The 26,187-nt window shown below is 34.5% G+C and overlaps 3 protein-coding genes across 4 annotated transcripts; 2 read left to right on the forward strand and 1 right to left on the reverse strand.

Annotated features, from left to right (window-relative positions):
• Window positions 1–5,148: 5,148 nt before the first annotated feature.
• LOC130470029 (protein FAR1-RELATED SEQUENCE 5-like) lies at window positions 5,149–9,798 on the forward strand. Its single transcript, XM_056839589.1, has 6 exons — window positions 5,149–5,221; window positions 5,303–5,398; window positions 6,973–8,009; window positions 8,374–8,974; window positions 9,059–9,320; window positions 9,408–9,798. The coding sequence occupies exons 1-6, from the start codon at window positions 5,149–5,151 to the stop codon at window positions 9,796–9,798; spliced, it is 2,460 nt and encodes an 819-aa protein (XP_056695567.1).
• Window positions 9,799–10,062: 264 nt separating this feature from the next.
• LOC130470030 (uncharacterized) lies at window positions 10,063–13,453 on the reverse strand. The gene is made up of 3 exons (XM_056839590.1): window positions 12,939–13,453; window positions 11,790–12,006; window positions 10,063–11,116 (listed from the first exon to the last, which is right to left on the reverse strand). The coding sequence occupies exons 1-3, from the start codon at window positions 13,084–13,086 to the stop codon at window positions 10,063–10,065; spliced, it is 1,419 nt and encodes a 472-aa protein (XP_056695568.1). The 5' UTR covers window positions 13,087–13,453.
• A 121-nt stretch (window positions 13,454–13,574) lies between these two features.
• Window positions 13,575–21,482, forward strand: LOC110793429 (uncharacterized). Of its 2 annotated transcripts, XM_056840725.1 has the most exons (14): window positions 13,575–14,109; window positions 14,146–14,656; window positions 15,277–15,355; window positions 15,471–15,527; window positions 16,372–16,427; window positions 17,519–17,744; window positions 18,526–18,612; window positions 18,697–18,771; window positions 18,894–18,977; window positions 19,732–19,796; window positions 19,882–20,074; window positions 20,164–20,252; window positions 20,932–21,046; window positions 21,139–21,482. In XM_056840725.1, the coding sequence occupies exons 1-14, from the start codon at window positions 13,857–13,859 to the stop codon at window positions 21,184–21,186; spliced, it is 1,938 nt and encodes a 645-aa protein (XP_056696703.1). In that variant the 5' UTR covers window positions 13,575–13,856; the 3' UTR covers window positions 21,187–21,482. The 2 variants fall into 2 exon arrangements, with proteins under 2 accessions (XP_056696703.1, XP_021853991.2); XM_021998299.2 differs by having other exon boundaries at window positions 13,575–14,656.
• Window positions 21,483–26,187: the final 4,705 nt, after the last annotated feature.

The following is a 26,187-nucleotide window of genomic DNA, read 5'->3' on the forward strand; positions in this document are numbered from 1 at the left end:
TCCCATTGTTCCTTCTCAAAATATTGTTGAGATAACCCGACATTGCCAGTAAACAAGCTGGGTGTGCCCATAGCACGAATAGTCCTTAGTTCAATTCACATAAATTTCCCAAACATATTCTACTCGGCGGTAGTATAAATAATGCACTGCGGCATATCCATTAGGCTCAAAGTATGCTAGACATCTCGTACAATAGCATAGCCATAACAAACTTGCATGTGAAACACTCATACATGCATATAAACTTGAACAACATGTTTGACATAATTCAACGATTATAAAAGATCACAACATGATTGTTCACAAAAGCTTCATAAAGCAATAATAACGATCATAGCATGCTTGTTCACACATCAAACATGAATTCTCAACACTTCAATTTCACATGATTCACAATTAATAAACATCACATAATCCTCATGGAAAAGGTGGTCACCCTAGTCATGTACGTACCTTGAATACCTAAGTACGGGGCCACTTTGCAAATCACTACTCGAAGCTAGAAATCACCTCCTATAATTAAAATAAGGAAACTTAATTATTATCCATGTTTACTAAATTTCCAGCAACTTTTATAGACTCTAAAACCTTTGTTTTGATTAGAAATTAATCGTTCATTAGTAAAATAATAGTCTCAATTGGTCAATTAAAGTCCTAATACAAAAACAGTGACTTTTAGCCTTTAAAATCATTAAAAATCAACACTTTAAGGCTTTATATTAAATCTGAAAATTAAGTTTGATTCCCGTAATTTAAATCATCATTAAATTATGTAAATCAATTGCCTATTAAGTTGGGATTAAAACCCTAATAATAAACAATCATAAAAACCATGTTTTGGTAATAAAAATTGACACTTTATTTATTTTATTAAATCTAAACATAATAACTCTTTTAATTAAAATCATCCTCATGAATTCAAATACGAAAAACATCACAATATAGTGTTCATAACCGTTCCCAAAAGTTTAAATAATCAAAATCAATAATAATAATAATATAATTTTGAAATACGGAATTGAAATAGAATAGGTAAGGAAGAAGAGAATTATACCAAACCGGTCTATAGCACGTTACAATCACGAATTTGATGTGATTGGGAGTAAAAGGGCCAAAATATACGAAGTATACGGAACAACACACAACACATGAGTGGCGTGTGTTGTGCGCGAACAACGAAGGCAGTGACCGGGGGACAGGCGCGCGCACGAGCACGGGCGAGAGAGAGAACGAGTACGAGTGTGTGGGATGTGGTTGGGCTAGCGTGCGCGAGCACAGCAACAACACACCGACAACCACAAGCAGCGCAACAACACGCACGAGGTTGTGTTGTGCGACAAGGGTGAGCGAGTGGTGAGAGGCGAGTGGTGTGCGAGCAGTGCACGAGAGGAAGGGCGACAGGGGAAGGCGCGCACGAAGGCACAAGGCAAGGCACGGAGTGTGCGGCGAGGCAAGGCACGAGTGCTCGTGCTTGCTTGCGGGTGAAGGCACACAGAGGAAGGAGAGAGAAAAGAGAGGAGAGGGAGATTTCTGAATTTTTGTGAGGGGATCAAGAGAAGGGAGGGTTATATTTATAGGTTTCTAGTCCTCATGGGCTTAGGGTTTGGGGATTTTAGTTGGGATTGCAATTGGATTTGATTAGAATTAATTACTAGCAAGCCTAGTTGGGTTTACCAACGAAATAGGATTGGGCTCGGAATATACTTAATGTAGTTATGAAATACGACCCAACAATTCCCGAATAAATAAATTCATTTAATTTATATAATAAAAAATCCGGTTTTCGTAAATAATTAATAATTAAAATATTTAAAATAAAATACATTTAAATCACATTAAATGTTATTAAATTTATAAAATCCTTTTTAAATACATTAAAATATATTTATAAATTCCAAAATATACGAGGTATTACACACAAAGAGGGCCTAGCAAGAAAGAGCACAAGGGAGGAGACAGAAAATTATGAAATTAAGTGGGGATCTTTAAAGTGAGGAGTTGTATTTATAGGTTCCTAATCCCTAGTGGGCTTAGGCTTAAGGGTTTGACATTCCGCTTTGCACAATTGGGTTTGCTTTGGAATTTAATGATTAAAATCTCTGTTGGGTTCACCAACTGAATGCATCAGGCTTGAGATTAATTTAAACTATTAAAATACGACCCACTTAAAATTACGGCTTAAAATAATAAATTCATTTAAGACATTCCGGGTTTAATAAAAATAATAACTATTTTATTTAAAGAAAAATACATTTAAATCAATATTAAATGCAATTAAATTTCTAAAATTCAAAAAAAAAAATTATAAAAAAATTAAAATATATTTATAAATTCCGAAAAATACGAGGTATTATAATTGGTGGCAGTGTTGACCAATGGATGTAAATCTTACAGGATTAGCTCTTCGGTATACATGTCTCGAAAAATAATTGTTGAACTGAAGAAACAGTTGTTTGATATTATCCATAAACAACTGAATTTTCCATGGGCTTTGAATATGTTGCTGCAAAATTTGATTAATTAGTAAGTTATTTCCCTTAATGAAAATATGATATTGTATGGTTTGCAAACTCTAGTATAAAGGCAAACCATTTTCTTCTTGTAACAAAGTAGTTGAGTTTTTTTCTCCTTTCTTTTCGGTCCTTTGGTAGTCCAAGTTAATTAAGGTACTCGAACATATCCTATATAATAATTTAAAAAGTCACTGCCTATTGTGAGGCCTCTAAAAGCAATACCAAAATTAGGGAGTTACTGTACACAGAAAAAACTTACCGCAAATGCACTAACTGCCACTCGAAAGAATAAAAAAAAACTTACTCCCTCTAATTGCATATGGAGTATGTTTGTTTCAAAACGTTTCTCTCTCCTCTTGATATTCTTCTTTTAGGATCGACTAGAACAACGATACATGACGAAGACATGAAATTAGTCAACCAGAATGCAGTTTAAGTTAAAATTACGTTACCTTTCTCATAATATAAACAACCCAAAAGAAAACGCAGAGCTTATTTTAATCCCTATATTCATCTCTTACAATTTTTGCCTCCATTACAAGTCAATTTTTTGAGGAATTTCGAAGTTTAAATTACTCAATACTTACCCTGATCTACATTTTCGGAGGTATGAATTTAAGAATCTCTTTTTGTAATTAATCATTTTCAATAAGTTGAACTACTTTGATCAATGCCAATTTTAATTTTCATATGATATTGTTTAACAATTTATGATATTGTTTTATTTGATTCCAAGTTCATTATCTCAATTGATTTTACTCTCTTCTGATAAGAATTTGAGGAGCAGAAGATGGGTAAAAGAGAGAGAGCCGTGATAGGTTAGCGATAAGGGGGTCTTGGGGTTTCCCGGAGCCGGCGTTTCGATTGACCGGAGTAAGGCAAAAAAAAAACGGCTCCATAGAAAAAACGATGAAGTGTTCTACAAAAGAAGATAGATGATGTTGAAACTGATGAGTTTTGGGCAAAAAGTTTCATGTGTTTATTTTATTTGTTTCTTGGGTTTTTTTTCTTATAAATTGGTGTAGGTTTTTTGTTTGTAATGTGACTTAAAAATATGTCGTCATTGATTTTGAGATTGATAAAAGTATACCTTTTTTTTTTATACATTTGAATACTTTATGTGTATTTGCAGATAGTTGGACAGGCAAATGCAATGATGAAACACTGCAATATTGTGGACATATTGGAGGATGTTGTTTGACATTGTCGGTACCGGTGGCAATGGCACGAACACTATAAATATCTCTACATGCGCCTCTATATTGGTTGCCGCTTGTGGTGCCAAAGAATCCGATTAAATATCATAGCGAGAACATCTATCTTTCCCGCCTCCTTGGTCTCTTATACTCTTACGTTCACCGGCCAATGTTGAGCATTAGCCACAATTCTTATGAATATACTATTGTGCACTTACTAGTAGGGGTGTTCATAAATACCCGACCCGCCAACTTGCTGACCAGCTTCAAATAAATCGGGTAGTAATCTGATTTTCCAGGAATTAGCGGGCCGGGTACCCGAACCGGTAAATTAGGCGGGTTACGGGTCGGGTCATGGGCCGCTATATAATTTTTGCGGGTACCCGAATACCTGTTTGTACTTCTTTTCAATCTGCGCAAGCTTGCTAGTTTAGGTCTCAAACAAATGAACCCATTGGGTTTCATTTTCCTCCCAAGGCGGCTACTTTCTCTCTCGCCTCTTGCTTTCTTAACCACACTCTCACTCTGTAAGAGCCTCCACCTCAATTTCTTTCCTGTATTCAACCTCTCTTGAACAAGTTAACATGTTGTGGATCAAAAGCTGATAGTCCGAACAGTTTAAAATCATCGGAAGATGCGGCTTCTAATAGAGGACTCGAGATTTCATATTCGATTTCAACTCAGATGATGAAGATAATTTGAGTTTTGAGGGTTAAATCGATTATTTGGGGCAAAAATAGATCTTGATACGAATTCAGGCGTTTTTGTGTTTGGCATCCAATTGTAATTGAGATATTTTTGCAAATTTGTCGTACAATAATGAATTCGTAGGTAATTGGATTGGTTTGCATGTGATTTGGAGGTGTTTGGAATTATTTATGGAGCACCAGTTAAAACTAATATGTTTTGTCCATTTTGGATGGAGATATCAATGGAGTTTGCATTAAAAACATGATTTAATTTTTTTTCGGGTACCCTGTTATCCGACCCGAATCAATCTGTTTTCGCGGGTCTGGTCGTGGGCTGATATTTTAGCTACCCACAAAAGTGGGTACCCGCTTTTTCAGGTACCTGATAAGCCGGGTACCCGGTAATAAACACCCCTACTTACTAGCATCGTCTAATTTCTTCCGCATTCATAATAAGTCTATTTGTTTTTTAACATTGAGTTGTCTTCATGTCTTCTTTTTTCTTTCTCACTGACTGTATGACCATTATCCTTTTCAATTCCGCTTGCATGGACCCGGTCCACCATTAAGGTTACCATGGACCAGGGTAATTAGGTAATTTGCAGCGCTGAACCGTTTGAAATCACGTGTTCCAAAATAACAGAATGCGCGAAACCCTAAAATTGAAATCTCTCTCCTCCAGCAGCAGCTTCTCTCTCTTACAACAGCTTCTCTCTCCTCCAACAGCTTCTCTCTCTTCGAGCTTCAACAATGGAGGACGATTTAATCGATTTGAATATCGATTTAAATCGCGCAATAGAAGAAAAATTGTATAATTATGACGGTAATATTCGAATCCTAATAACTAACTACGAAGAAAATTATAGTAACTTTCATACTCATTGAGTAATTATTATTATTTTAGAAAACTTTGAGAATCATAGAGAAGTATATGATGTTGAAGATGAAGATGAAGGCACATCTCAGCAAGTTATGGTTGCAAATCAATGTATTGAAGAAGGTATGATATAGTATCTTTTAATATATATATAGTAACTGTTATATTGATATAGTTAACATATTATAATTGCAGTAGTGTAACTAACATAGAAAGAGGAATTATATTTAACGCAGAGTAACTATAACATACAAAGAGAAACTATGTTTAATGTAGAGTAACTATCTCATATAGACAGGACTTATAGTAACTGTAGAGTAACTATAAACTATGGAGACTAACTATATAAAATGAAGAGTAACTATCACATATAAAGAAGAACTATATACTGTAGAGTAACTATCACATATAAACAAGAGTTATATTAAGTGTGAATAACTATAATATATAAACAGTAACTATATAAAATAAAGAGTAACTATCACATATAATGATAACTATATTTAAAATAAAGTAACTATAATTTATGAATGGTAACTATATTAATTATAGAGTAACTTCACATAATGAAATAATATAAATAAGAAATAACTACATTTAATTTATAGTAACTATAACATATAAAGAATAACTGTATTAACTGTAGAGTAACTATAACAATCAATAGATCCTAAGTAAGTATGTTAAATATAGAGTAACTATTACATGTAAAGAGTAACTATATGAACTGTAGAGTAACTATAACAATCAATAGATCTTAAGTAACAATGTTAAATATAGAGTAACTATAACATATAAAAAGTAACTATATAAAATGCAGAGTAACTATCACATATAAAGAAGAACTATATACTGTAGAGTAACTATAACTTATAAAAAGGAGTTATAGTAACTATAATATATAAACATTAACTGTATAAAATGAAGAGTAACTATCCCATATAATGATAACTATATTTATAATAAAGTAACTATAATTTATGAAAGGTAACTATATTAATTATAGAGTAACTTCACATAATGAAATAATATAAATAAGAAATAACTACATTTAATTTATAGTAACTATAACATATAAAGAATAACTGTATTAACTGTAGAGTAATTATAACAATCAATAGATCCTAAGTAAGTATGTTAAATATAGAGTAACTATTACATGTAAAGAGTAACTATATGAACTGTAGAGTAACTATAACAATCAATAGATCTTAAGTAACAATGTTAAATATAGAGTAACTATAACATATAAAAAGTAACTATATAAAATGAAGAGTAACTATCACATATAAAGAAGAACTATATACTGTAGAGTAACTATAACATATAAAAAGGAGTTATATTAACTATGAGTAACTATAATATATAAACAGTAACTGTATAAAATGAAGAGTAACTATCCCATATAATGATAACTATATTTATAATAAAGTAACTATAATTTATGAAAGGTAACTATATTAATTATAGAGTAACTTCACATAACGAAATAATCTATATAAGCAATAAACTACATTTAACTTATAGTAACTATAACATATAAAGAATAACTATATTAACTGTAGAGTAACTATAACAATCAATAGATCCTAAGTAACTATATTAATTATATAGTAACTATAAAATATAACGAGTAACTATATAAATATTAAGAGTAACTATCACATTTAATGATAACTATATTTGTATTTGTACAGGTTCAATAATACATTCAATTGATACAAACCACACCATCTTTGAAAATCCAAATAATGAGCAGGAAGAAAACATTGATAAAGAATTAGATGGCAGTTTAATTGGAGAAGCAAGGAAAACAACCGATGAGATTTATGATCTATATTGCAAACATGCTGCTATTATTGGTTTTAGTGTACGAAAAGGGAAGAATAGATATAAAGAAGGAACCACAATTGTTAATGGAAAATACTTCTACTGCTCTGCTGCTGGAATAAGAGACCCTCCTAAAAACAAAGAACTCAAAAATGAAGATGATCAATCAGATGCAAAAAAGAAAGAAAGGAGAAAGAGGGTTATGATAACAAGAACAAAATGTGAAGCTCAAATATTTGCAAAGAAGAATGAAAATGGAGATTTTGAAATAGAAAAGCATGTAGTGGTACATAATCACCCATTGACAAGAGAAATAAGTAATTATCTCCACCGATCGGAACGACAAATGACAGAACCTAAAAAAGAAGCTATTGAGGCAATGTCAGAATGTGGTCTAAGACCAATGGAGTCTTATAGGTATATGTCAACAGAAATTGGCGGAGACGACTGTGTAGGTCATACGATGATTGATCATCTAAACTACTGCTACAAGTTAAAAATGAAGCAAATTGATGGCAAGGATTCACAAACACTAGTGAACAAACTGTATGACATACAATCAATAGATCCCGAGTTCTTTTTCAGAGTAAGACTCAATGCTGAAGGAAAAGTTGAGTGCCTATTTTGGAGGGATTCTATGATGAGAGAAGATTACAAAATATATGGAGATGTTCTAGTTTTTGATACTACATTCAGAACCAATAAGTACAATCTCATATGTGCTCCATTTGTTGGTATCAATAACCATTGGAAAAACACAATGTTTGCTTGTGCTTTCATTGGGGATGAAACCACAGAATCTTTCGTTTGGGTGTTTGAAACTTTTCTGAAGGCTATGGGAGGAAAGCACCCTATATCAATTTTCACTGATCAAGATGCAGCTATTGCTGCTGGAATAGAACAGGTACCTATTCATATATTATAGTTACTATTTTGACAATATAGTAACTCTTTATAAAATATAGTTACTATTTTAACAATATAGTATCTCTTTATAAAATATAGTTACTATTTTGACAATATAGTAACTCTTAATTCAATATAGTTACTATTCTAAAATTATAGTAACACTTTATAAAGTATAGTTACTATTTTGACAATATAGTAACACTTTATAAAGTATAGTTACTATTTTGAAAATATAGAAACTCTTATTAAAATATAGTTAATATTTTGACAATATAGTAGTTCTTTATAAAGTATAGTAACTCTTTATAAAATATAGTTACTATTTTGTGGAACTATATATATTCATTATTGTTTTTCAGGTTTTTCCTTCTTCAAGACACAGGTTATGCTTGTGGCACTTGAGTAAAAATGCAAACAGTAGGTTTGGTTTATTGAAGTCTGATAAAAACTTCAAAAACGCATTCTACAAGTGTTTAAGTGGGTGTATAACACCAAATGATTTTGAAGAAACTTGGAAATCTATGATCAACACTTTTAAGCTGGAAAAAGATGACTGGTTCAACAGATTGTATGGTCTTAAAGAAAAATGGTGTACAGCTTTAAGTAAAGATTTTTTTTCTGCCGGTATACTTTCTTCACAAAGAAGTGAAAGTACAAACCATGCTGTTGGTTTTAAAGCAAATAAAAGTACAACATTAACAGAGTTCTATAGTATTTTTCAAGCTACAATAAATCGATGGAGAAAAACCGAAGAAAAAGACGACTTTGACTGTACAAGGGGAATACCAACTTCAGAGCTAAGTATGAGTGCTATATTAAAACAGGCAGCAAATGTATACACGATAACACTTTTTCGTGATTTTGAAGAAGAGTTCAAGCTTTCTGTGGCAAGTAGTACAATGTTCAAGGGAAGTGTAGGAAGAACAGTGTTTTTTGAAGTGTGGATAGAAGGAATAACAGGTAAAAAAACTATAAATCTTTATTTATTATTTAGAGTAGATGTTCTTTTGAATAATATTACATTATATGTAAATAATCTAACAGGATCAAGGCAAGAAGTTCAATACAAAATGGAAGATTCAACCGTCACTTGCACATGCAAAAACTTTGAAGAATCTGGATGGTTGTGCTTCCATTGTTTAAGAATATTGCATATACATTCAATCAATACAATTCCAGATCGTTACATAACAACAAGATGGACTAGATATGCAAAGAAACAGATATGGGAAAGGGTTGATACAATAAAAAGGGAGAAAGGTGAAATCAACAATTTTACTGGTTGGAGATTACATATGATCAAAAGGTAATTTTTTCAATATACATTAGTTCATTTTCATATATTTACAATTACAGTTGATATTTTACTTAACACTTAAACTCTATACCACAGATACTATAACTTAATTTTGAAAGGGCATAAGATAGCAAAGGCCAGAAAATTTATCGAGGAGAAGTTTAAAATGGATAATAAAGCAGTTGATGAAATCATAAAAAAGGAAGAAGAAAGGAAGGCAAAAGAAGAAGCTGCAAAGATAGCAGAACAAGAAAAGGCAAAAGCTGAAGCACAACGAGAAACACAAGACGGGGAATCAACTAATTCTGAAATAACAATTGTGCTTGATCCTGATCGTGCTAATACTAAAGGAAAGAGTAAGAAGAGAATAAAGGGTCAATATGACAATTACAAGCAGCCATCAAAGAAAGGAAAAAAGAAACACAAAGAATTTGGATCCAAGACACCCAATATTCAATTATTTATACCTAAAGAACAACTATTTTAGTGATGTTCTTGTTTTATTATCATATACAGTTACTTCAACATTTTTAAACAAATTTATTGAGTGTTTATACTATAGTTCTCCTTTACAATACATAGTTACTATACATTCAGTATAGTAACTCTTTATAAACACACAATTTTTATTTATAGTAACTCGTTATAAAATAGTTACTATTTTGACAATATAGTATCTCTTAATACAATATAGTTACTATTCTGAAAATATAGTAACTCTTTATAACTATACTATATATTGACAAATATATCAATAATAAAATAAACTTACATCAGTGGCTTTAGAGAAAATTTCTTCATCTGTAGGATGAGAATTAGGGATTTCAAACTGAAGAATCCTAGGACGCCGACTTGGAATTCGACGCCCAACATAGGGCTGTTCAGCTCTTCCCCCACTGCTGCCTGCTTCATTTTCTTTCGAAATAGATTTGATTTGGGTCAAATCTATTTGACCATCAACAAAAACAAACTTTTTGGAAATTGGATACTTCCCCTTCTCCAATATACCAGAACCATATAATGCACTCATATTGGCATTTTCAGCATGAATCCGATCGGTTACCATCTTCGATGTCCAATGCTGAATAAGAGGTAATTGATCAGGAATACCACTGGAATTCCTAAACTTAATCCTCTGAAAATACACAAGTTGCAAAAACACAACACAGCCTCCAAATGTCTTTTGATCTTTGCCTTTCAATAAACTATTTTTAAATTTCACTGTTTCCTCACATAATACGTCAAGAACGTATTTACACCAATTGTATTTGGAAATCATTTTAGGATCTTCCAAAGCCTTAGCCAATCTCAAATCTACAGTCCTATTGGCTGTTGGAGTAAAAAATGTAGAGAAAGCAACAAAAACAAATAATTGTTTAAACAGATCACCACCATCTGTCAACAATTTAATCTTGTCCTCAAGCAACCTTATAGGAATTTGAGCATTGACCTCTTCAAAACCGAACTCTTTTCTCCACTTGATCTTCAAATCAAAATCAGGATTAGTGGAATTGCGCCCACGTTTAACCCCTTCAACCTCCAGCTCAGAAAGGGGGAGCATAAACAAATCGTACACATCATAATCAGTGATTTCAAATTGCTTGGAATCACTGATTGTAAACAGAGAACTCACACCATCAAAGCACTTGATGCACCAGTACATCATCTGAGTGTTTTTTCGACTTAATTGAAGGCCTAACAATCCTCCAAACCCTATCTCTTGAACAGCTGCCTTTTGATCAGGAGAGAAGTCTTTAATTAATTTACACAATGATCCTCCTGAACATTGTGTATCAAAATTAAACCTGAAAAAAATGAATAATGAAAGTAAGTCAGCTTTATATATCATATAGTAACTATTTAGAACACATAGTAACTGTTTAAAACATGTAGTAACTATTAGAAACATATAGTTACTATTTAGAAAATATAGTAACTGTTTAAAACATATAGTAACCTTTCAAATAATATAGTACCTATACTACACATACACATAGAACCTATTTATAACATATAGTAATTATTTAGAAGATATAGTAACTGTTTAAAACATAAAGTAACTATTTAGAACATATAGTAACCTTTGATATAGTCAATATTGTAAACATAGTACACATAGAACCTATTTAGAACATATAGTAACTGTTTAAAACATATAGTAACCTTTGGAGTCATATAGTAACTATTGTAAACATAGTACACATAGAACCTATTTAGAACATATTTCAAAACATATAGTAACTATTTAAAACATATAGTAACCTTTGGAATCATATAGTAACTATTTAAAACATGTAGTAACCTTTGGAATCATATAGTAACTGTTTACAACATATAGTAACCTTTGGAATCATATAGTAACTGTTTACAACATATAGTAACTATTTTAAAAAATATAGTAACTATTTAGAACATAGTAACTATTTTGAACATATAGTAACTATTTAGAACAATTAACTAAATTAAACTAACACTTACACGATAGGCAGGCCATCAGCGCCAACTTCTTTCAAAACTTGTGAATGAAGTTGATGAGATTCAGGCTGTGGAACGTCAACCAGAGAAGAATTTTGTAAAACTAGTTGATTAGGTTGTTCTTCTTCAATTGGTTCTTTTTCAGATACAAGCGCAATTGCTTTTGATTTCGGACTGCCAGCCTTTTTGTTCTTCTTTATAGACACAGATTCCTTAGCAACTGAAACAAAACAATTATAAAACAAAATATTACTATATAGTAACCATTACAATCACATAGTAACCAATAAAATCATATAGTAACCTTTCAAATAATATAATAAATACATAAACATAGAGTATCCATTTAAATCAGATAGTAACTATTTATTATACATAGTAACTGTTTAATTTTATAATAACATTTAAGAAAGATAGTAACTATTTATAACACATAGTTACTGTTTTAAAGTTATATTTACTTTCTAAAAACGATAGTAACTATTTATAACACATAGTTCCTATTTTAAATTTTATTTACTTTCTAAAAACACAGTAACTATTTATAACACATATTTACTGTTTTAAAGTTATATGTACTTTCTAAAAAAGATAGTAACTAATTATAACACATAGTTACTATTTTAAAGTTAATTTACTTTCTAAAAAGACAGTAACTATTTTAAAAACATAGTTACTGTTTTAGAAATATAGTAACCTTTTAAAAATATAATTACTCTAAAAAACTACGAACAAACCAGTCACTAATAAAAACACTTAAAAACTTCGTAACATAAAATAAAAAGTAACTATATCTTTGAAACAGTAACTTCAAACAAAAACCACAAACATTTCAATAATTCAAAATCAAACAAAAAATAAGTTCGAATTACTAGAAATTTCTTCAGAAACAGCAAATAAAAGGTAACTATATCTTTAAAACAGTAACTGCATGAAACACTAAACCTAATTTCAGCAAAAACCACAAACATTTCAATAATTCAAAATCAAACAAAAAATAAGTTCGAATTAACAGGAATTTCTTCAGAAACAGCAAATAAAAGGTAACTATATCTTTGAAACAGTAACTGCATAAAACACTAAACCTAATTTCAGCAAAAACCACAAACATTTCAATAATTCAAAATCAAACAAAAAATAAGTTCGAATTACCAGGAATTTCTTCAGAAACAGCATTTGGCCTTCTTCCTCGCCTTCGAGGAGCTTCAACAGCCATTTCAGCGACGGAATTGTCGAATTCAAGTTTCTTCGCTGCCGGTTTCTTCGCTGCCGGATTCTTCGGTGCCGCTTTCTTCACCATTTTTTAGAAAAAAGAAGATTGGAAGAGTAATTTGATGCAAATGGATGAAAATAATCACTGAAATTAAATTTGAAATGGAGAGAGAAATTCAGAGAGAAGTTGGGAAACAGTTTAGAGAGAGAAGTTGAGTGAGAAGTTCAAAAGCCGGGAAAAAGGAAATTAAAAAAAAAAACATATATATAATTAGGAAAGCACGTGACAGTTACAAACAACTTCTCGCACGCAACAACGCAAAGACTATAATACCCTGGTCCATAGCATGGACCAGGTTTACTATAGTGTAAATATATCCTTTTATTCCTATTTATTCTATGATTTTCATTCTGATATTTTAATGGTATGGTTTTTTAATTGCACAGTTAGAACCGATTAAATCATACTCCGTACGAATCAAGTATGAGAAATCGAATATAAGTACTCCATAATATATAGCGATATCATAACTGAATTTTATATTTCTCATACTAATGCCCGGGCACATACTAGTTAATTCAGCGGAAGAAAAGAGGTCTCAGCAAATTTCCGGTAAAGCAAATTTTGAAAAAACAGAAATAGCTTATCCGCTAAACCAACCGAATTAAAAACAGAAAAGGTTTGTCCTCTTGCATCTCCCTCCAGAAACCTCCAATTCTCCAAAACCCTAAAAATAAAAATTCGCCAAATCCCCAAATTTCGCAAACCCAATTTCGAAATTAGGTTTGAAATTTGTCCAATCGTATCAAATTAAACTTCATCGATCTCTTCACGTTCTTCATTTCTAGCAGAATCCAATGGATTTCGACGAGTACGAATACTTGGAGAAGACGGTGGAAGAAAGAGAGGGTCGGTCGAAGAAGGAGAGCAGCGGGGAAAAGAGAGAGAAAGGGTACAGGAAGAGGAAGGATGTTGAATGGGATGATCATCGTGAAGAAGATGATGAAGATGAGAGGAAGAAGTCCAGAAGCGAGGATGCAAATGGAGGTGGAGTTGAGAAAAAGCGGGAGGACAGGGATAGGAAACTAGAGAAAGAAGACAGACACAGGGGTAGGGATAGGGATGGAGAAAGAGAAAGGGGCAAAGATAGGGATAGGGATGGAGAAAGAGAAAGGGGCAAAGATAGGGATAGGGATGGAGAAAGAGAAAGAGAAAGGGGCAAAGATAGGGATAGGGATAGGGATGGAGAAAGAGAAAGGGGAAGGGGCAGAAATGGAGATAGGGAGAGAAGGGACAGGGGTAGAGATAGAGATAGGGAGAGAAGGGACGAAGAGAAGGACAGGGAGAGAGAGAGGAGAGATAAAGAGAGGGAGAGGAGAGGGAGAGAGAAAGAGGACAGAGAGAAGGAAACAGAGAATGTAAAGGAGACAGAAAACGGAAAGGATACAGAGAAGGAGAGTGAGAGTGAGAAGGAGATTGAGAGGAAGAGGCGAAGCAGCAGTCAGTCAAAGCGGCATGATAGCCGAGAGCGAGAGATGAGTCGGGAGAGAGAGAGGCGAAGTAGTAGTCGGTCAAAGCAGCATGATATCAGGGAGCAGGAGATGAGTAGAGAGATAAGAGAAAGAGAGTTCAGAGAAACTGAGTCCAGAGATAGCAGGTAGCTTGCTGTTTGACTATTTTAAAATAATTGCTTTGAACATGTGCATTGTACTGCCGTTCAATATTGTGATAAATTTAAGACTGAATCTCATAAACTTGGGTCTGGCATTGATCTTTTGCAATTTCCTGATAGAAAAAAAATTGATTGACTTGTCAAAACTCGGTGCATTGTGTATATCCGGAGGTTTCATAGTCCATTTAGTTTAAGAAAGTGCTCATGATATGTTTATTCTTTACACAAATTCAGGTTTCATAGTCCATTTTAGTTTAAAGAACAACACATTGCTTGGGGAAATCGAAATGGCTACTGTTTGTTTTGTAACATAAGATTCTCATCTAGGTTGTAACATTCACAGTTTTTGGCATTGGATTTTAAAGAACTATCTGGAAAGGCCTCATTAATTTGACTATACTTTATAATTATTGGGGAATAGCAAAGTATGTGTGCATTTTGGATCAAGGCTCTAAAGGAATCAACATTGAAGTTGACTCATCCTAGGTAGTATCTTTAGGGGCATTAGGATACTGTTGATGTTTACTTTGAGACTGGTCTGAGGGAATGTCGTGATTACCTTCTACATGTTTGTATATTTTTATTTTAAATTTCATGGTGTACAGGAGAATCAAGGAAAAAAAAGAAGCAGTGGAGCCTGAAGTTGACCCAGAGAGGGATCAGAGAACAGTTTTTGCATACCAGGTGTTTTACCTTCAGCTGATTCTTCAATTACTTATGCAGTACTATTGTATGTCATGATTTTCAAGTGGTTTATAATTCTTAAAACATGTTTCATTTGTGTACTGGCTGATTACAGATGCCTCTTAAAGCAGCTGAGAGGGATGTCTATGAATTTTTTTCGAAAGCTGGCAAGGTAAATGGCAATTCTTATTGGCCCGATTCTATATGTGCATAACTATCTTAGTTATTGCATCTTTAACGTGTGCATATCATATTTGTTGGGTTCTTGACTTCTTGGTGCATTTTTTAGAGCATTGGATATTAGCTATCTTTATATTATGCTTTCACACTCAACTCAAATGTATCTAACTTGGATTGGGAGTGTTTATTTTGTGTTTTTTTCATTAGTTCTTCTATTGTATATAATTTTCATTGCGCCGTTATATTATGGAACTCAAATAATACAATATTATTTATAAGCCGGGGCATTGCCCGGGTAATACACTAGTTTACTTATTTATTATTGTTTGTGCACACAATGCTTGCATGACATTTTATATAAATATAATTTCATAAAACAGAGATCATGCGGAGTATGTAGTTGCTTAGATAAGTAGAAATATTCTATATTTTTGGTTTGAAATGATCTTCTTTTTAGAAATACATGAGTTAATTTATTTATCATGTAAACAAATTTAACACCTTAGTAATGATATAATAGATATTTTACCGGGGACACCAAAATGTCCAAGACCTCAGGTGTTCAAGAGATTTGGTACAACCTATCATTAGGAATAACATTAGTTTCAGTCTGTCATACAAGTACTTCTGCACGAGAATTATTCAAGCATGTGTCATGTTGATACATTTGATGCAAGTTGTGGGGTTGACAGTGTCTAAATTAGTCTGATGTTAGTTTGTGGAAGCTAATCTGTCTTTTAAATGGCTATGATTGCATCTTTATGCTTTCCAACTCCCCCACCCATTCTTTCCATGTTTGAGTTCTGCACATATTCATTTGTGAATATCTCCTGCAGGTGAGGGATGTCAGGCTGATCATGGACCGGAATTCAAGGCGTTCAAGAGGGGTTGGGTATGTTTTCATTACTTGCTAGTAATTTTAGGTACACGTGCTTATTAAGAATAGCTAGTAGCTTATGCTGTTTCAAGATGCAAGCTTGACTTTATTCTTAAATGAAATAGCAATGCGATAAAGATATCCATGATGAGGGATGATGGGAATACCTTGCTCTCATGTTTAACAATTCATGCAGCATTATAAAGGTAGATGACATGAACCTGAGCCTACTCTTTGTTTTTCTTCTTCGTCAGTCTCTAAGGGCTGAGATTAATTGGTATAACCTTATTTAATTTTATTCTTATTCTTCATTTCTGATTGGGAGTTGTTTCAATTTAGGTAAGTTTAATTTTGGATACATCATTGTAAAGGTGGATTCGCTGAAGAAAAGCCACTCTAAGATGGTAAGGTCGAGGTCTTGAGGACATAAGAGGCTAGGTGGCCTAGTTGAATCTTAGCTGTTACAATAATCCTTTTACTGTAACACTAGTGTGGAATCTATCATCTAAGCTCTGTTTAAGGCATTTGCAATTGAGCTACCTACATTTGAAAATTTTACACACATTGCGTATTGTTTCAGAAAATTTTCTTGCAAACCTGGTGAAGTGCTATGACCAAGAGAAATGGTTGGGTTGTCTTTGCAGTGCTGTTTCTGTTGTCAGTTCTTGTATTGCTTCTTGTAACTTGTTACTTCTTAACAGTAAGTAAGGGTGGGATGGTAATTAAATTAACTGTGTACTATTGGTTTGGACAAGATCAGCAGAAAGGAAGTTTTTCTATGTAATGCACTCATCAGTCTTAATGTAATACTGGCGTTTAAGAAAGTTGCTGACCCATAGCGCATCTGATTATGCTTTTTGGTTTTTAAACCTTCTTAATCCTAAAAGTGGTATTGAGTTTATGTTATTGTTTGATTTATTTGGGATTTTATCTAACCTTTTCTTGTATATGAGAAATCAGATTCTCGATAAAAGCTCAGCTTCAGCTTTCTCTCACATGGATTTTGTTCACCACAATTTTATCTGAGTTCTTTGTCAGTCCTGTCTGATTTTCTGCATGTTCAATTATTTGGTAAACTTACTGTTAGTACCTGTGATGAAATGCAGGTATGTTGAATTCTATGATGCTATGTCCGTACCAATGGCTATTGCTATGTCTGGCCAGCCATTTCTTGGGCAGCCTGTGATGGTGAAGCCATCTGAGGCTGAAAAGAACCTTGTCCAACCTACAGCTTCTACTGGTACTGCTGTTACGGGACCTTATGGACCGACTGATAGAAAGCTATACGTTGGTAATTTACACTTTAATATGACAGAGCAGCAATTGCGTCAGGTGGATCTCTAGCATTCTTTTGCTGTTTTGTGTTCCTTTTGCCTTTTATGCTTTGATGAATCAAACTTAACCAGGCGGTAATCAGAATGAATGTTTCTCCGCATCATGTGACTGTAATTTAATGCTGAAGAGTGTTGTTTTAAGTTGTAACCTCTACTTTTATTGATAAGCAAGGATCTCGTATGGTAAAGAAATATTATGGTAGGTATTGGAGTGGTAAATTATTCAAGACATGCTTGGTTAGAGGGCAGAGGACAGTATTGTCAAATGATATTGTATATAGCATTGTCACATTTTAATGGCTGGACTTGGTAGGGAGATGACAATGGGCACCTTTGTTTAAGTGCGTAACTCTTTGGGATGTGCTTTGGGATTTTATTTGTTCTGCATTCTGTATTATCCGGTGTTATGATTTAATTGATTAAAAGATAAACAGTGGTACACTTGATGCAGTTTGCTTACATGAAGGAGCAGTTAGAATTTTGGTTGGTGGAGAATATTTTCATGGTTTGATAGAAGAGCATGATGTTTATTGACAGTGCTGGAAGTTGTAGCTTTAATAGATTAAGTTGGGCCTTTACAGGGGATATCTCTTTTGTTTACATAAATTACGTTGGATGATTTCTATCCTGATCAAATCTTTTCTCTATGTTATCCCCCCCCCCCCCCCCCCCCCCAAAAAAAAACACCTGTTTTGTTGTCATTTTACTCTATTGTCCTTACTGGGTTTTTCCTATAATTGTGTGCTGATTTGATTCCTATTCTTTGTTCTTGTGGGCAGATCTTTGAATTACATGGTCCTGTGGAGCTGGTGCAACTTCCCCTTGACCTTGAGACTGGACACTGCAAAGGTTTTGGGTTTGTTCAAGTCAGTGAAAAGTTGTGTTTATATCTTATTTAGCCTCTACCAGTTTATTATTTTGTGTCCAGCTGATTTTTGGTTTATCGACAGTTTGTTCACGTTGAACATGCAAAGGCAGCGCAAGGTTTAAATGGGCAAGTTGAAATTGCTGGAAGATATATTAAGGTAGGTTTTTGTTGTGATTGGATCTTGTAGAATCATTCTTTTGATTTAGACTAGTTACTCTTTGTTCATATTTCTCTTATCTGTATTCTTCTGTAATAGGTCTATCTGTCTGAATGTTGCAGGTTTCATCCGTCACTGAACATGTTAGTGGACAAGATACTGGAACAACTGCAGCTGACTTTGATGATGATGACGGGGGTGGTATGGTGAGTTATGCAGATGTTCTCTCCAATCCAAAAATATTTGAATGTGTTCATCAATGCAATATATGAAGTTATAAGATAGTAGGCATTGCTAAGACTAGTGATTAGGGTGTGCATATTGGCATAACTCTGAATGCTTTTCAACACTTGAAAAGGACGGGAAATTCAGATCCTGAATCTTTCCCCCAAAGCAAAAATATTGTGTTTTGTGGCATACAGTCAAATATCCCAATGGAACTGCTGATATAGCTGTGTATAGCGAAAAAGTTCTTTACTGACAACTGATGAGTACACTTATGAAGCAAAATGGTTTTCATGCTCTTTAAATGGAAATTTGGTGGAGGGATTGTTTGATGTGCTTAATAGGATACATCTCACTGTATATTTTCAAATACCAACTTTTAATAATTTTTATTTGTCGACAATTAGAGTATTATTTGTATAAGTTCTGAAATGACAAGTGTAAAAATAAAATCGTTGCAACTTCGTAAACACAAAGGAAGTAAATAACTTGCTATTTTAAGTGAGAAGGGACAACGAAAGAATGCATGAGCTTACCATCTCTTTCATATGGCTGTAATAATTTTTATTTGTCGACAATTAGGGATATTAATTGTATAAGCTATTGGTAAGTGTGAAAATAAAACTGTTGCAACTTCGTAAACACAAAGGAAGTAAAGAACTTGCTATTTTAAGTGAGAAGGGACAACGAAAGAATGCATGAGCTTACCATCTCTTTCATATGCCTTTGATGCAGGCTTTAAATGCCAGGTCCAGAGCATTGCTAATGCAAAAGCTGGATCGCAGTGGTACAGCTTCAAGGTCAGTAATGTGTTTCTGTCCCGTCTCTGCGTAAGCTTTGTTTATTACCTTGTCCTTGGGGTAATATTTGTTGTCTTGAGTGCAGCATTGCAGGAACTCTAGGTGTATCGGTTCTTAATAGCACAGCTTCTCTCCAGCCGCCGTCCGTGTTCAATGGACATTCTGTCATTCCCACTCCCGCTCTTCCTAGGCAACTCCTTCCTTCCCCAGCTTCTGAAGCTGTAGGCACCCCTAGTGAGTGTCTGCTTTTGAGAAATTTATTTGATCCAGCCACCGAGGTATATTTTATTGCTTTCTTTCCAAATTTTTTTGCCATCTTCCTCCTTCCACTCTTGTATGTTGAATTGCTGGTATAATTGCGTTGCAGACTGATCCAGAGTTTTTCTTGGAAATTAAAGAAGATGTTGAAGAGGAATGCTCAAAGTTTGGTCAAGTGAGACATATCTATGTTGACAAGTATGTGCTCCCCTGTCTGTGACGATAAATGTGATTTTTCTTGTAGTGAAAATTTAGTTGATATGGAAAGAGAAATTGAACTGTGCTTGATTGGTCAATCTCGTGGATGGGGATAGGTGCTGTCACTTATTTGGTAGGATACCTCTTAGAGTGTACTAGGAAAATAGGCTGTGAACCGAACCGAGTCAGTTGATTCAGTGAACTGTAGGTTTAGGTTTGGGGAATCAGACAGTTGTTATTACATGACAGTATCAGAGACACTGTTGTTAAGATGGTTTGTCCAAGAATCTAATGGTCTCAAATTTTGCTGTATACAAAGTTTTAGAAGAACCTAGTGAGATTTTAGAGGCTTTTGATTTAGTTCATTGTAGTAATTGGTCACTTGATTTAGTTGTTTGGAAACCACTGCAGGTAGAATTCGGGAATTACTTTCTTCTTACCCATTTATTGTAATTTAGTTTAAAATTACAATACGTGGTTGTCTCATGTGCTTTTATAACCTAGTGAGATTTTAGAGGCTTTTGATTTAGTTCCTGTGTTGCTTGTTGTATGTGTTCTTTAACCAGCAGATTGGGGTGGGCGGCTTACTTACCCTTTGGTCTGCTTGCTGCCATAGCATATTCTTAGCTGAGGTACTTTTGGACCAAAAAACTGATTTTTTTTGCCATCTGGTTTATAGGCATAGTGCTGGTCATATCTACTTGCGTTTTGACAAGAAGGAAGCTGCAATGAATGCTCAGCGTGGAATGCATTTGAGGTGGTTTGCTCGTAGGTTGATAACAGCCATCTACATGGTAATGCATTCTTAATGTTCACTATCTTGTCTTGTGCTGTGCTGTACTTTTTTAGGATTATCTGATGGATAGTACTCTTTGGTTTATTGCAGCAACCTCAAGATTATGAAGCTAAGTTTGCAGATGTCGTATGGCTTTGATTAATGGAATCTAGTGTTCCTTGGGACTTCCTTCAGAAAGAGATTATGAACTTATGAAGTTAAGTTTGTAGATGCTACTTGAAGAATCACCCAATTGCAGCAACCTCGTGGATTCTGTCCCAAGAGAAATATAATCCGTGTTTTCTTTTTGAAATCTGGTAGTTGGATTTTTAGATAATGTGTGTATTTAACTACAAAAATAACTATGTCGTGTAATTTTATCGTCACTTGGCAATTTAGCATCTGCAAGCTGCCATTAAATTCTTGTCTTAATGCAGCTTTTTATCATGCAATAATCTGATATTGTTAGAGTTCTTTTTTTTTTCTTGTTAAATTTTTTTTTCGAGGTGTATTGGGTTCTAACAAGGAAGTATATGAAGCTAATCTGATATTGTGCATTTTGAATGTAATGCAGAGAAAACAAGTTCAAACAAGTTAAGTTTGGGGCATCAAGTTCCTTTAACCAAGGGACTAAATAGAAGATTAGTCCTTGATACGTCGAGGGGAATTGGCTTAAGCCCGTTAGTTGAGAAATTCATGGTGGACACCCGACCTTGTTCACACAAGGTTTCTTGTGGTCTAACGAAGCCATGGAAAGACTCATTCTTGTACACTTCCATTCCTATGACTTGTACATATTTTTTATGAGGTTAAGCTTTTGTAACTTTTAATGAAACTCATATCCCATAATCTGGTTGGTCCTAATGAGAAGGACTTGATGAGTTCACCGTATGTGTATTGAGAGGTTGAGCAATAGCTCTTAATGATTTCATATCCCAGGATATCGGTGGTCTATGTGATAGACTTGATGAAATCACCTACTTGAGTGTGAAGGTTTGGCCACCTTCTATGGAAAACTTGGGCAAGTTTTTCTAGAGCACTCATGAGCATCCCAAGTATAATGGCCGTTGTTGATTGGCTATCGCAGAACTCATAATAATCTAAGGTATGGTATGTGTTATTGGGTTTTATTTCTTGGTTGGGATAGTTCCAAATATGTTCACTTTCTCAATAAAGGAATTTCCTAATCTTCACTATGTGTTGGTTCAATCGAAAGACACCAACATTTAAGTATCAAACCTTCCATAAAAATGCTCAGAATTCTTTTCTTGTTTTTCAAATGGGTCTTTGCATTTGTGGGGGATTGTTGGAAATAATGCAAAGAAAGAGTTTTACCATATTGTGAAAATGTCCCACATTGGTAGAAATGAAAAGTAGGCTTTTCAAGTGGAGTATTTAAAGAAAAGGGTTTTGTCCCACATGGAAAGAAAACAAACTTTTCCCTTTGTTTAAATATAGGGAAGTAATGTTTATACTTTGAAGTACTTCCCAAGTGGTGTGGGCTAGAAGGGGGCATCCCCACGCGCGCCGCCGCCGCCCGTCCGGCCGGTCCGTGTTCGTGGCACGTGGCACGTGCGCGGTGAGGTGGGGCCTCCTTTTTGGGCCAAGACGTAACTGACGTCCAGCTATTATGAGATCGTTCAGTTACGTAGCTCACTCCATAACCTTAATGACAGAATCGTAACCGCCGCTTGATTCTCGTTTCCGTTTTAATTGCAAATTAAACTTCAGATTTTCGGTTACAAATCTTTTAAATCTCCCATTTGAATACTGATTCTTTGGTTTAATTTCATTAATAAATTCTGATTTTCGGTTACGAATTTTTTATTCCTATATAAATCAGCTCTGGGGATCGGTTGTGATACACCGAAAAATTCATTCTCCTCTTCATCTCTTCTCTGTTTTATTCTGAGCATATTATGAGTTCCTAGTTCGTTTTATTCGAGTGCACGTTAAAACGAATTGTTGTGTAAAATCCTGGGGGGCAATGCCTATTGCGATTGCACCATAGTCGGGGCGAATTTTGCTAATAAGACAGTGTTTTATAACACGTCACCGCTTTACATACATCAAATATTCTGCCCACATTTTATTCTCATTTTCGGATTTTACAGTATTCTTTCCTACAAGAGGCACATTGGACTGCTGCCAAGAATATTTTGAAGTACCTGAAAAGGCAAAAAGATGATTTCCTGGTCTATGGTGGAAATGATGAATTAATTGTTAAAGGCTATACGGACGCAAGTTTCCAAACTGACAAAGATGATTTCAGATCACAATTTGGGTTTGTCTTTTGCCTCAACGGAGGTGCAGTAAGCTGGAAAAGTGCTAAACAGAGCACCATTGCAGATTCTACAACTGAAGCGGAGTACATTGCTGCACATGAAGCAGCAAAGGAAGCTATTTGGCTAAGGAAGTCATAGGTGAACTTGGTGTAGTCCCCTCCATTAAAGGACCAATAACTCTATATTGTGACAATAACGGAGCTATTGCACAGGCAAAGGAGCCTAGACACCACCAGAGAGTCAAGCATGCACTTCGTAGATTTCTCCTTCTACGAGAGTTCGTTGAAAGAAAAGAAGTCGAGATAAGCAAGATTGGAACTGAAGACAATATCTCAGATCCATTAACTAAACCTCTACCGCAAATGAAGCACAACTCGCACATTGCAGCTTTGGGAATCAAGCATATTGGAGAATGGCTTTGATGTCCTTAATAAAAAATTTAAAGTTTTAGAGTTTAATACTTTGTAAAACGTTTTGGTTAACCATTCATATAAATGAATAGAATTCATTTTCCATTTAATTTGTGGTTTATTAAATGATGAGTCCTTTCAATTTGACGATATATTCAAGATAGACTGTCAGGACCAGTCCTGTGATTAAGAAATGTCTATCAAGTGAACTTGAATGTCAAAAGTTGAAAATGGTCCCTGGTCGGAAGTTTTCTATAAAGGTGTATGCATAGAAAACGCTAGATGACTAGAGTGCAAGATGACTAGTAGTTCTGTTTCTTGAACTATGTGGACATGACAATGTCGCAATCGTTTGCATAGATACTTACTTGAGAAGATTAGTATCGGACAGACCTATGAAACTTTACTGTAAGAGATGAAAATCTGTCATAAGTAAATTTCATTACATTAATAGACACTAATCCTCAATACCTGAGTGATTTGAGATTACTTGTTTGAGAACTGGTTACTTTGACGTTGTCAAGCATCGCACCGTAAAAGGAGACTATAACGGCAACGCTCAGGTAATAACCTATTAAAAAAAGTCTAAACTCAAGATCACAATATTGGGATTGTCCTCCCATAAATCGGGATGAGATGCTGAAAGTTGTACACGGCCACTCGGAGAGCTAGAAACTGAATAATGCATGGCCGTGCTCGGATGAATCATAGGCTATGATTATCTTTTTATTTGATAAGTTGAACTCTAAAACCGAGAAATACCTCAGGACATAATAAGGATGAATACTCTTACCTTATGTTCATGAGCAAGCATCAAACGACAAAGGAATTAGGAAATGCACACTTGTCCCTAAGGACAGGTGGGAGACTGAAGGAAATAATGCCATTGGTCCAAGTATGCATTCAATGCTAAGTGTAATAAATGCGGTTCAGTATTAATTGATTAAACAAGTTAATAATTCAGTGAGATCAAGTGAGCTGAATGCCTAGCAGAGGCCGCTTCAGTTCAAGTGGAATTAATAATATTAATCCACAGCTTACTCTTGATTGAACCCGTAGGGTCACACAAATAGTACGTGAACGAATCAAGTATTTAAGTGAATATATTATTTATTAAATACTCTATTTATGAACATTCAGAAACGATGGATCTCGGTTCCAGTGAGAGCTGAAATCCTCAAAAGGCAAAATATAGAATGCTCCGGAAATGATGATATTGCCGGAATCGGAAATATGGATCACAACGGAATATTATCCAAGTTGTAGATGTTGTCGGAAACGGAAACATGGTACGTATCGGAAAATATTATCGGAAATAGAAATATTGTCGGAATCGGAAATATTGCCGGAATCGGAAATATTATCGAAATCGGAAAACAAATCGGAAGCGTGACGTGCCAACGAACGAGCTTGTGAGACACAAGGCCCAGCGCAAGCACCAGGCCTAGCGCCAAGCAAGCCCGCACGCGGAGTAGCGAGCATGGGCCGAGCAACAACGCCCAACGAGATGGGTCGCGTGCTGCTTGCTCCCACGCCCAGCGCGCATGGGCCGAGCAAAGCAACAACGCCCATTCGTGGGCAGCGGACTGCGTGTTGCACGACCAAGCACTCGTGGGCTGCGGTCTATGGGGCTGCGTGCTACACGACCAAAGCCTTGGCCGGTTAGGATTTCTTGCTTGTCAAGTAATCGTGTTTTCCTAATTCTACTGAAATTAGATGTTTTAGTTAAATCTGAAATACTTAGTATTTGATTAAACGTAAAAATTCTAATGTTATTAATTAATTAGAATCCTTATGGATTTAGTTAATCGATTCCTAGTAGAATTCTAACTCCTCTATTCCACACTATAAATTCTAATTTATAATGCAATTCAATAGTATTCCAATACATTAACTTCAAGAGAGAATTTAATATTTGCCTAACATTATTGTGAGTTTCCCGAGTGCACATAAAACCTTAGAGAATATTCTAGTTGGTTGAATCTAAGGTGATCCGAACATGCTGTGGACTATCTACGGAGGGGCGAAATTTGGAGTCCTATACTTGTTCTTGTTCGGTTCGGGAACAGCTAGGGAAGGCACGCATCACATTGTATGTATCCTAATTATGCTAATTGACTATGTGGCAATTAATTTGGATTCCTAGCTTTATGGTTTTTCCGCATGAATTATATTGTTTATATTATTCATAACCCTACAACTCCCTCTTTACTTTGATTAAAATACTTTTCCCATCATCTTTTTTCTATTTGTTTATTACTCCATTTCCCACTTGTTGTTTTTATTATTTTTTATAAGATTCGACTCTCTTTCCTTAATACGTGTGACGATCAATATGTGAGTCCTAATAAAATATGGAAGGAGTATTAGATAGTCAATAAGCATAAATAGGTTTGTTATTTGATCCAAAAAAATATAGACGTATTTCGTAGCAAGAGAAGTGCCAATATCTTTATATTAATAGT

Source organism: Spinacia oleracea, chromosome 3 (genome assembly GCF_020520425.1).
Source record: "Spinacia oleracea cultivar Varoflay chromosome 3, BTI_SOV_V1, whole genome shotgun sequence".
In the NCBI taxonomy this organism is placed as follows: Eukaryota; Viridiplantae; Streptophyta; class Magnoliopsida; order Caryophyllales; family Amaranthaceae; genus Spinacia; species Spinacia oleracea.

Excerpts from the sequence above, each read along its gene's own strand:
- LOC110793429 (XM_021998299.2), top strand. The coding sequence starts at position 13,857 with ATGGATTTCGACGAGTACGAATACTTGGAGAAGACGGTGGAAGAAAGA. Across the intron at positions 19,797-19,881 it reads CGCAGTGGTACAGCTTCAAG|CATTGCAGGAACTCTAGGTG; the intron begins GTCAGTAATGTG and ends TCTTGAGTGCAG. Across the intron at positions 20,253-20,931 it reads AGACATATCTATGTTGACAA|GCATAGTGCTGGTCATATCT; the intron begins GTATGTGCTCCC and ends TCTGGTTTATAG.
- LOC130470029 (XM_056839589.1), top strand. The coding sequence starts at position 5,149 with ATGGAGGACGATTTAATCGATTTGAATATCGATTTAAATCGCGCAATA. Across the intron at positions 8,010-8,373 it reads TTGCTGCTGGAATAGAACAG|GTTTTTCCTTCTTCAAGACA; the intron begins GTACCTATTCAT and ends ATTGTTTTTCAG. Across the intron at positions 9,321-9,407 it reads AGATTACATATGATCAAAAG|ATACTATAACTTAATTTTGA; the intron begins GTAATTTTTTCA and ends TCTATACCACAG.
- LOC130470030 (XM_056839590.1), bottom strand. The coding sequence starts at position 13,086 with ATGGTGAAGAAAGCGGCACCGAAGAATCCGGCAGCGAAGAAACCGGCA. Across the intron at positions 12,007-12,938 it reads TGTTTCTGAAGAAATTCCTG|TTGCTAAGGAATCTGTGTCT; the intron begins GTAATTCGAACT and ends GTTTTGTTTCAG. Across the intron at positions 11,117-11,789 it reads GCTGATGGCCTGCCTATCGT|GTTTAATTTTGATACACAAT; the intron begins GTAAGTGTTAGT and ends CATTTTTTTCAG.